This window comes from Corythoichthys intestinalis, chromosome 12 (genome assembly GCF_030265065.1).
Source record: "Corythoichthys intestinalis isolate RoL2023-P3 chromosome 12, ASM3026506v1, whole genome shotgun sequence".
In the NCBI taxonomy this organism is placed as follows: Eukaryota; Metazoa; Chordata; class Actinopteri; order Syngnathiformes; family Syngnathidae; genus Corythoichthys; species Corythoichthys intestinalis.
In genome coordinates, this window is record NC_080406.1 from 24,272,368 (window position 1) to 24,284,649 (window position 12,282).

At 37.3% G+C, this 12,282-nt stretch overlaps 1 protein-coding gene across 2 annotated transcripts in view; it reads left to right on the plus strand.

Annotated features, from left to right (window-relative positions):
- Positions 1–12,282, plus strand: part of myo3b (myosin IIIB) — a 266,663-nt gene that overhangs the window by 20,291 nt on the left and 234,090 nt on the right. For both annotated transcript variants that reach the window (XM_057851974.1, XM_057851973.1), the window contains 2 exons: positions 2,104–2,180; positions 4,407–4,552. In XM_057851974.1, coding sequence (XP_057707957.1) covers positions 2,104–2,180; positions 4,407–4,552 — 223 coding nt within the window. The remainder of the gene's footprint in view (positions 1–2,103; positions 2,181–4,406; positions 4,553–12,282) is intronic.

Below are 12,282 nucleotides of genomic sequence, written 5' to 3' on the forward strand. Positions count from 1 at the left end.
TGGTGAGAATAAATTAACAGTTGCAGAAATTGTTAGAAAATGGAAAAGGCTAAACATGACTGATAATCTACCTTAAACAGGGGTAAAATCTCTCCTCATGGGGCTTCACTCATGATGAGAAAAGTGAGAGCTCAGCTTAGAACTACACGGCAGGAGCTGGTCAATGACCTGAAGAGAGCTGGATGCACAGTTTCAAAGGCTGCTGTCAGTAGAACACTATGGTGCAATGGTTTAAAATCATGCATTGCTCAGAATGTTTCCCTGTTGAAGCCAGTACATGTGACATGTGTACAGGCCCGTCTGAAGTTTGCCAGGGACCATCTGAATGATGCAGAGGGGTCCTGTGAGAAAATCATGTGGTCAGATGAGACCAAAGTAGAACCTTTTGGTGCAAACTTTACTTGTGTGTGGAGGAGATAGAAAGATGAGTACAATCCCAAGAACACCATCCCCACTGTGAAGTATGGGGGTGGAAACCCCGTGCTTTCGGGCTGCTTTTCGGCAAAAGGGACAGGACAATTGTACTGTATAAAGCAGAGGATGAATGGTTAAGTGTATCGTCATATTTTGAGCCACAACCTCCTTCCCTCAGTCATAAACTTGAAGATGAGTCGTGGCTGGATCTTCGGACATGACCATGATCCGAATCACACAGCCAAGATGACCAAGGAGTGGTTGTGTAGAAAGGATATCAAGGTTCTGGAGTGGCCTAGCCAGTCTCCAGACCTCAATCTAATTGAAAATCTTTGGATGGAGCTGAAATTTCATGTTTCTCTACGACAGCCCCGAAACTTGACAGATCTAGAGAAGATTTCTGTGGAGTAATGTGCCAAAATTGCTGTTTCCATATGTGAAAGCCTGGTGCAGAACTACAGAAAGCGTCTGACTTGTGTAATTGCAAACAAAGGATTCTGCACTAAATATTAGCTCTGATTTTCTCAGGTTACAAATACTTATGAACCCCAGTAAATTAGAAATAAATTATTGAAAAATCATACAATATGAGTTCCGGATTTTTTTTAGATTATGTCTCTATAAGTGGAAATGCATCTATGATTGAAATTTCAGACCTATTTTCTAAGTGAGTGAACTTGCAAAATCACAAGGGGTGCAAATACTTCAGGCTCCTCACTGTTTTATACAGAATTGACTTGGTTGTAGGCTCCTCTTCTGGCTCAGCATGTGGTGTTTTCCTCATAAAAAAGCTGTCCAAGTATGTCGCCGCCTGCAGCACACAGCCAACAGCACCTAACATTCCTATTTAGATTGACTGACTCTGGGCTGCAATAGGTGTGCAAACACACCAGTAATGGCGGCCAACCGCTGGAGGGCGACGTACTCAAATCTCTACTTGGATTAGGCAAGAGGCACAAACCAGATTGCTATCGTTAACAAATTGTTTATTTTTCCCTAAAAATGTAACGACTCTTGTGTAGCCCAAGTAGTGGAGTAAGAGTAGTTTTTCTTCTTGACAAAATCTACTTAAGTAAAAGTATTATGTGGTAAAACTACTTTACAAAGTACATTTTTCCTCAAAAAGTTACTCAAGTAAATATAACGGAGTAAATGTAACGCGTTACTACCCACCTTTGAATTAAACTTTATTCTAGCACGGTAAAAATAATCAAAATCAGAAGTGCAACTTGCTAAGTACAATGTCAAACATATTGTATATTTTGTCAACATTTTTATGCAGCCCTTGTATTGGATCTCAGCTTGTGGTAGAGCACTGAATGAAATGAGTGTGAAGAAATCCCAGATTCAAATATATCACAGGCTCCCCTTTGTCACCATGACGTCGTCCGATTTTATGGACCGTAGCCTTAACCCGAGGCTATTATTGCTCATTTAAATTGCATTATTTTGCATATTAAAAGAAAGCTGGTGAGAGTCCCTCAGGCATGTTTATATCCCCCGTGTCGAGGAGATGAAGTGGCCTCATGCTGATAAAAATCTGTCCTACATAATTTGAAATGATCACAGCCCTTTGTTGTTACCACTCGGCAGGCTGTCACGGTAAATCATATGCCGGCATTTATTGTTTAATACCAGCATTTGTCCCGCTGCTTTTAAATAAACATTCTGCCGCTGTCTATTTTTCAGGGGTTTCGGCACAACTGACCAGCGCGCGATTGAGGAGGAACACATCAGTCGGGACACCGTTTTGGATGGCTCCTGAGGTCAGAGATGTTCTGTTTAGCACTAAAATGTCCGACATGAGTTGTTACAATATGCCAGAAGTGAGAGGTTGAGCTATTTCTGTGCGGCTCTCCCCTGTGTCATTATGTATTCCCCTCCACGGGGGCGCCGCTTGAGGTCGTCCCAAGGTTAATAGCTGGGAGACTGTGGCCTGCCACTTTCTCCGAAGCACAAATGAAGTGCTGCGAAAAAAGCACCTCGGGGGCAATTAGAATAAACTCAGCTGTGTAATGTAGTGTCAATTATAATTATTGACTAGGAAATTCACTGAACTGGCCTGCCTCTACTGTAAGCTGCTAAATGTACAGTTTTTCCCCATTTCATGACAATGTAATCGTATGATGAATTGTTGTTGACGTCCTAAATGTTGTATTTATTATTGAAAAAGCTCCATTGTTGATGACCTATTGTAAAACATGGAAATGCATACGAATAATTTCATGCTTAATTACTAATTTACCATTGATAAGGCAAATTCGTATGCATGGGTTTTTCATCGCTGTTAAAATGATATTTTTTATGAATTTATTCATTTTAATGCAAAGTTGAGTAAAATGTCAAATCAATACATCTATTTCCAATACCTCTTATTGACCTCAGTGACCCTGGGAGCTTCAGTCTTTTCCCACTGATACAATAAGCTAAAGCCTGTCTTAATGAAATACTGTATAGTTTCAAATACATTTCATACTCACTTCTGCATAGTTGTCCCATAAGCGGATTTTAAGGGGGGGGGCCAGGCCCCCCTGGTGGCTAAATAGTTTCATTGCATGTAATTGACTTTCCTATACATATATTAGTTTTAAAGCAATAAAACTGCAACAAAAATGAATGAAATGAACAAAACAAAACAAAAATGTTATAATGGGTCGAAATTATTTTTGAGCACCTTAGACAGCAATAAAACTGCAACAAAAATGAATGAAATGAACAAAAAAAAAACATTTTTATAATGGGTCGAAATAACTTTTTGAACACTTTAGACAGTCATTTGCTTTGCATATAATTTGAAATATATATATATGTAAAAAAAATATATATATATATATATATATATATTAGAGAATTTTTTTTTTTTATTTAATTTTTTCTTTGAAAATATATATATATTTTTTCGATTGAAGCAACTTTTTGGGGGATTGAATGATTTAGACACAAATGTCCTAATCATAATATGGCCCAAACACAAAAAGGATTGCTTCAATCAAGAAAAATGAAGTGTTCAAATGCAAATTTTTACATCTCAAATATTTTTTTCGCATTCAAAAACTTTTTTCTATGATTGAAAAGTTTTTCCTTTTTTTTTTTTTATTGAATGGATTTTTGTTTTTGAAAATCTAATTTTGAAGCAATTTATTTTTTGATTGAATAATAAAGAGAAAATATGTCCTAGCCAAAATATGGCCAAACACAAATCAATAATACTTCAATCAAAAAGTTGCTTCAATAGAAAAAAAACCCGACTTCAATCCAAAATAAATAATCAAAATGAATCAAAGAAAAATAGCTTTCACATGCATTTTTTGTTTTTTTAGTTTCAAATGTATTTTTGCATTCAAACACATTTTTGGAGTTGAAAATATATATTTTGATTGATTTGACTTTTTTTTTTTAATTGAAGCAACTTTTTAAAAATTGAATAATAAAGACCCAAATCTACCTCCATATGGCTCTGCCCAGGGGATACAATTTTTGACTGGGGTAACTACATTGGCACGACACCGGCGGGCGTACCAAATTCATTGGATGACGTCTTGGAGAAAAGTACTGCCTAAGCAGCCTGATTTAGAATTCCCCTCAGGAATTATGGGAAACAAAAAAACGCTCATTGTCAACTTATTATTTTAAATATTCTTGTAAGTTAATTTTATTGCTGACACTGCGTTTTGGGGTCATCAACATATTGTGCCCCCCCCCCCCCCGCCCCAAAAGTCAAACTCAGCCTTAGCATGCCCTGTCATGCACAAATAAAATTTTATTTTTGGGGGTAAATATTAACTACAAGATAGACAACCAAGACATTTCGACACTGTATAATTTTATAGATCCAATTGTATCATAACTTTAATGTAAGTGATGATGAATATATTTAATATTCTATTTTATAAGACTTATGAGAACTCAAAGTACTGTACTTGATACTTGTTTGCATTCGTGTATCACAGAGTTTTATTTTAATATTTTGGCTACCACGTTTCTGTTACCAGGTGATAGCCTGTGAACAGCAGTATGACTACTCGTACGATGCCCGCTGTGACGTGTGGTCGCTGGGCATCACCGCCATTGAGCTTGCGGATGGAGACCCCCCACTGGCTGAGATGCATCCAGTCAAAGCTCTCTTCAAGATCCCACGGTGAGTCCACTAGAGGGAGCCCCTGACCTATAACTGTAGGCTGAGTATTTCTGCATGTCTACTGTTGTCCTGGTGCCTGTGCCCAGATTGATGATAACAAAAACAGCTCAAGAGTTGTTTAATTTAAGAGCTGTTTGCCATAGTTTTCTTGGTAATAGCCTCAATCACTTACATTTCTAGGTCAATGAATGGCATTGTATTGCCAAAAATATTTCTTAGACATTTAGCAATAAGTGAAAAGAAATGTAAGAAAATGTACTTATGTACATTACATATGTGTCTGTAGCGGACTCAGAGGTTCATACACAGTAATACATAAGAAATACAAAACTCATAATATGTAGGGTTTGCAATGGGTACTACAAGAAAAATGGACTTCGAACAATTATGGAAGATCACTTTGTGTTTTGTCTTTGATAAAAAATCAAGGCAACCTTATTCTTACTTCAGACAGTCTGTGAAACCTACGAAGGTGGAATTTATGTACTCGGCAGTGTTGTTTTCGTCAATGATGACTATAGCGAAAATATTTCGTTGACGAACAATTTTTTCATGACGATGACGAGAGGATAACGAGCTATAAACGTATGGGGAGACTAAAACATAACAACATGAATGCTAATTTTCCTCTGACGAGATGAGAACGAGACGAAAATGCGCCATAATTTCCCTCACATGTTCACAATGTGTGACATTTGATCTGCATCGTAGGAGTGTCTGGTAACTCGTAGCGTTAGCATAGCGTTCGCGTTAGCATTAGGCTGTTGTTAATGGCAAGCGTCCTCTTAAAGTGCCTGTGACACGAAAAAGCATGTTTATTTCATAATACATGCGGTATTTTATGCTCCTCAATGAAATGGACCACTTAGATGTGTGAAGAAGCTATCGATATATTTATTCAATTTTTTGAATCCCACGCTACGAAAATGACAGACTTCTGGCTTCCGTCTTGCATTGAGGAAGAGGGCGCTGTGACGTGTACGGAGGAAGGAGTCCTCTTCACTATACAGCCATACTTTTGTATGTGAAGGACTAAGGATTCAGGTGATTTTGCGAATTAACACGTTTATTTTTCGCATCACGCCAGCCAAACGGCTGCAGAAAAATCTTGCTGTATGATACCTGTAGATGATACACTATGTGCTTGCCTTTCAATGTTCATTCAATTTTTTAAAATTTTTGTAGTGAAACTTTCTAATTTTACAGACAAAAATATTGAGTAAACATCGACATAAACTAGATGAAATTCGTCTTAGTTTTCGTCAACAAAAGCTAGACGAGGACAAACACATTTTGAAATGACTAAAATAGGACTAAGACTAATAAGTATTATCGTCCAAAAGACGAAGACGAAAATTAAAAGTACTGCCAAAAACAACACTGGTAATCATTTTCTTAAGACTCTTTGTCTGTCAATGATGACGATAACGATAATATTTCGTCAACGAACACTTTTTCATGACGATGATGAGACAATAAGAAGCTAAAAAGGTGTTTTTGGAAACTAAAAGGTAACGGGCCTAATGCTAGTTTCCTCTGACGAGACGAGAATGAGACAAAAATGCGCAATAGCTTCTGTCACGTTTACAAAATGTGACATTTTATTTGTAGTTAGCCTGCATCGTAGCAGTATCTTTTTGTGTACTCATGTGGTGTGTTGAGCCACCAGTGGAGTGTCCTCTCCACTCTCAAGGCTTGCACACACGGTAAGTTTTATTTTCATATCTTGGCCAGAGAGAATATGCAATGTTGCTTTAACCTTTAAAGGTCTGTGCTGAGTGATCATCACACATTAAATGTAACTCGTAGCGTTAGCATAGCATTCATGTTCGCATTAGCATTTGGCTTAAGCTAACAGCGAGCGTCCTCTTAAACTCTTGGACAACTTTTTTTTTTTTTTTTTTTTACATACAGTTCGTGGCGTCCAGGTGGGTATAATTAATTGAAAATAATGTGCTGTTATCCCTCTGAGTGTGTTTTATCACCAAGTTGGCGTTGTCCTTGTAGACGCAACAATATGTGCTCGCCTGTCACCTATTTTATTTATAGTGATCAACAAAAACTTTACGAAGACAAACACATTTTGAGATGACAAAATACGACTAATAAGTTATCGTCCAAAAGACTAAGACGACAATTAAAAGGGCTGCCAAAAACCACACTGGTCTCTACATTTCTGTTCAAGATAACTCAAGAACGAAAAAAAAGATTATCAAACATGCAGGATACATTTGTAATATGAAATGACAGAGGTGATTAGTTTTTCGGGTAATGACGTCAAAGATTACAGAGGTCAGAAAATGAATTTCCCAATAACTGTATCACAGATTATTTGCCTATTTAACTCAAATATGCAGGATAGGTGATAAGAGAGTTATGACATTTTGGGGAATGAGGGCAAAGGTAGAGTGCCCATTGTACCAATTATGGCAATATTTTGAATTTGGCTGCTTAAGTGGAAGATCTGTTCTCTCCGAATGCTCCTCTAGCTAAAATGATTTCAGTTGCAGTAACCAAACTCTTTGGCTTTTATACTGCTAAGGCACAGCTTTTGCATGGTATTAGACAAATGCAATAATGTGCATTTGTGTGCGGCTGTAATTGTCTGGCAACCAGTCCAGGGTCAACCTCTTGCTTTAATTCATCTTGGATAGGCCTCAGCTCACCTGTTGTCCTAAAGAGAATAAGCTCAGCAGCAATTGACGGATGAAAATGGAGGTCTTTTTCGGCTTAGAATGAATGCTGTTACCATTTTCGCCATTTGGGACAGTGTTGTCTCAACATAATGAAGCACTTGCTTTAGTAGATGTTACGCACAGTCGACCTTCCTCTTTCTGCACAATCGCGCAATCATCCCCCGTTAGGTAGAAATGTGCCTGTCTGATTGCAATTTGCATCGGTGATTAGCTCTATTCATACTCAACTCCTCCTCACCATTGCATTGTTATCTGGTATAGTCAGAAGCATGTGAAATAGAAGGCAGAATTCCAGCTGTTTAAAATTGAAACAGGAAAAAAAATCAACATCTTTTACACCTCAAGATAAATAAAATCTATTAATAAGACATCTACATTGTATAGTACACACATCATCTATTACTATCGAATAAACAGGAAGGTGGAAAAACATATTACAAAGAAAATATGTGCACTCAAAACAGTTTTGAATTCTGCCACTTTGGCTCACAAGTGGCCTTAAGGTGGCAGTAGAGCTCGCTGTCCTTCTGTATGACTGAGAAAATAAGCCAGTTGTCTCTGCTGCCCCCTAAAATATATGCAGTACTGTATATATATGTTTATAATTTCCTACCATAGAATGGTGACAATGCACTAATATCCAAATTAACTTCCCAACTTACTTATACATCGTTACCTTGGCATTAAAAAAACAGTGCTTTTGTCTGAATGAACTGCCCGAATTCACTTCAACTTTTGCAATAGGAGTCCACAAATGGTGATAATAATGTGAATAAGCTCCTCAACTTACTTCAACATTAGCAACAGTACCTTGATACCATGAATTCACGTATATATACATAAATGGATGAAAGTCTAAATAGACTTTCATTTACGTTTACTTACATTTACTTCATTTACATTTTTCATTTTAAGGACTTTCATTTCCTTTACATTTGTCACAATGGAAATGAATTGAAAAAAAATGTTAGAAAGTGCAAATCTATTTACCATAATTTTCAGACTATAAACCGCCGGTTTATAGTCCAGTGTGGCTTATTTGGTGATTTATTTGGGTTAATAGGTAACACTTTGACAGCGGCGTCATAAGACTGCCATAACACCGTCATAATTGTGACATAACACATCATCATGGGCATTAATGACATTATGAATTATGTCACTAACTCCATTTATGTCCAGCTCGGATCTTCATATCCATTCAAATTAGATCATTTGCCAGATGACACATAATGACATCTGTCATAAGCATTCATTAATGCTCAAAGCAGTGTCATGTCATAATTAAGATGGTCTTATGACAGTGTTATGGCGCCACTGTCAAATAAAGTGTTACCAAATAGCATAACTAGCAATTAATGAAACAAATGGAACAGTGACTGAAGAAATAATTAGCACATGAGTTTGATTGTTATTTACATCTGTAGTGCTGCAATGCATGTCAGGAGGTATGTTGTACGACAACAGTGTTGACAGCAGTTGGCAACAGAGGTTGACTGTCTCCCCCAAGGGAGCAATGATGGCCAAATGAAGCTTCTTCAAGCAATGAAGCTTTGCAGCCAATTGGTTCAAAGCTGGTTCATTTGATCTAATGATGCCGCTGTCAAATATAGCGATAGCGGTTAATCTTTTGGTGTCAATATCCCATAATACTGTGAGGACAGCTGCGGCTTAAAGTCCAGTACGGTTTATCTATGAACAAATGTCGTTTTCGTGTCAAATTTGGTAGGTCGCGGCTTATAATCCGAAAATTGCGGTAAATCTGCTTTCCAATGAAATGTTTTTCCTATAGTTTGACTGAAAACTAATAAAATTTACTAATTTAAGTGTAATTATTAAAAACAAAATTCAAAGATGCACACATTTCAACAGTCAGCACATCACTACACTAATTCTGTAATTCCAAGACCATTAATACAGCATTGGGCTCAAATTCAAATGTTTCGGTGTCTCTGAAAAATAGAAATAGGAAATGGATGGTCCAAGAGGTTGAAGTAGTCCTTTTGAAGTCTTATTAAGCTGTATCCACTTTATATTTAGCTATATTATCCATGTAAATGGTTTGCCTTCATGGAGATTGACCTGTGACCATTCCAGGGTGTTGAGGGTTGGGCTCCAGCTCACCGCGACCTTAATGAGCAACTGCAAAATGGTTGAATGGCTGGATGAAATATACTTCTTTCTTCTCTTGATAGTTTGCCCTTTTGCAGGGTACCGGCAACTGTGCGGAGGTGCTTGGCGTATTAATCACAGCCAACGTGTTGAACCGTGAAATTATTCTGTTAACATGTCATTTATCTCAAATATATTTTGTCACCACTGCGTCGCGGCAGACAAAATCGCCAAGAAATCTGGTGTAAATGATGACTCTTGTATGAATGACTTTCTAAATAGGGAAATGTGTTCCACCTTTGCGTTTGAAGTGGCACTGCGGGTGATTCATGACCAGCTCAGATGAATTCATCTTGGCAGCTTTTAATAATTATAAAAACTTGGGCTTTTCCCTATTCAGTGCTTCACAAGGTATTATCCGAAATGTGCCTTCTCTCAAGTAATGTCCTTGGCTTGTACGTTCCAATGCTTCTCCAGAAAATAGACTTATTGGTCATGTCCATCCACTGTAACACATTTCATGTCTGGAACAGGCGTCACAAAATATGACAAGAAAAATACATGCAAATCAGGTTCTTGCTTTACATTTATTTTGTACTGAGTGGCAGCAGTAGGAGTAGTGGTGCAAACAACTTTTCTGTGCAGTTTACATGAGTGTGCTTGTCTGGGTTTTATCCTAGTTAAAACCAAGCTCTCCATGTACCATCACAATAACTAGCATAAAGTGCAGTAGTGTAGTCAGCTTAAGTGTTTGTCAATAAGAAGATTTTCCTCATAAAAGATATTAACTATATTACAAGAAATTGTAACATTATGCACAGTTTGAATGTTCACAATGTGCTTAAAAATGGACATAGCGTACATTGCGCAGTAAAGCGGGTAAATGCGGGTAAATCTTTACATAACTGTACTTGACAAAAAAAGTGAACATTTCATTTTGAGATTCTCATGCACTACTCGACTGAGCCCGCGATAAGTGCTGCGACGATTAATCGATTAATTTGATTAGAAAAATCCTTCGAATCCAATTTTGCTGCTTAGAGGATTCGTTTAATTAGAGTGGCGTTGTAATGGCTTGTTTTAAAAGTGTTTGGATTTAGTTTGATTGATTTGGGTGGATACACTGCCCTCTAGTGGCAACAATGAATATGACATAACTCATCTAACATGGCTGGATCCAGATGCTCCCTGTTAAGACCAACACAAGTTTTTGTTTGAGCTAATATGATTGTTTATGCATTTGTAATTTAGGTTAGAGGTATATTTAGCAGTTTTCTGTGGGAATTTGTGTTATAAATTGGTTGGCCACCCCGCTTGCCAGTATATCGTTAGATGGTTGTAGCATCAGTTATGCATTTCATCACAAATGAATGCATTCATCTTTTATTAAATGTAGGGCTGTCAAATTTATTGCATTCAGCAGCGGTAATTAAATTTTTTAAATTAATCACATGAAAATATTTATTGCAATTAACGCATTCGCGGTACGACTCGTTCACGCATTGTCGCAAACAGCCTACAATGGCACCGTTTTGCGTATATACAGAGATAAAAGGCAGAGTCAAGTGAGTGGAGTAGATACAAGCATTCATTGGGGCCGTGCTTTTAATTGGCAAAAGCTTTGTCATCTCTCCCACAGCAACTGTAAATATTGTGGGAAGCGACGTGGGGAAGAATGACAGGAGTTGATCTTTTTCTTAACACCCTGTAGTGTAACCAACACAGAGAAGATATAGCATTTGCAGCCACCACACATAGTCATGGTTGCACCACTTCCCATCATGCATTTGGGCAGAACAGTTAAGTTGCTACAGTATCATTTACTGAAAGCTCAACAAATACACTAGATGGCAATATTTAGTCACAATATACAAACTCACATTTATCCTTTAAGAATTACAAGTCTTTCTATCCGTGGATCCCTTTCACAGAAAGAATGTTAATAATGTTAATGCCATCTTGTGGATTTATTGTCATAATAAACAAATATTGTACTTATGTACAGTATGTTGAATGCAGGCATGTGCCGGTTACCGGTTTCACGGTTTACCGTGGTGTGAAAACGTCGCGGTTTCAAAACCACTAAAATTTTCCGTCAGACCGTAATACGGTATTCGCTATTTTTCTTGTGTCAAAAATGCAGCCAGAAGCGGCTTGGCGCAGCAGCGCTCACCCCCTTCCGTTTGTTGTTGTGTGTGAAAGTGACGCTGTCGGCTAGCCAGCCAGCTAACCCAAAAATAAATACACCAAACATAAAGCGTACTGTTCTTCAATTTATTGAGCTCTCAAATCGTGGTAAGTGTAATATACAAAATGAATACATTTAAAATGTTGTACAATTAGATTTTTCCATGTGAGTAGCTTCAACAGATTAACACCATGGAAAAAGTTCGCCAAAAACAAAACACACATTTTCCTTTCAAATTCAATATACAAACTGACTAAAAGCTTACAAAGATGAATGTTAGCCTAGGCTTAGCTGGGAGAGCAACTTCGTCAAGTGTGACAGCCGCAGAGTGAGAAAACAAGCTTGATTCGCTTGAATGAAGGGGAAAAAGTGATAGTGTCAAAGATCGCTAATTGCGAAAGATGATCTTGCCCTAAGCACAAATCCACGTTCGCTGGATCAAGGAGAGGTCTCACTCCCAATGTTTTTTTTTTTTTTTTTTTTTTTTTTTTTTTTAAGAAGATGAAACCTTTCCACAACAATATTGACATTTTAACTAACTTATACATTTTTAACTAACTAATGAATTATGTTCTTTTTAACACAAAGGCATGACATCATGTAGACTAGAGTTGAGACAGTGGCTGAAAATGGCAAAACTTCACTTAAGCTTTTCCACCCTCAAAAAAAAAAAGTCATGCAGTATAAATTTTTTAAAAAAATTATTCAGAAGTGTTTTTACTTTTTTATAGAAA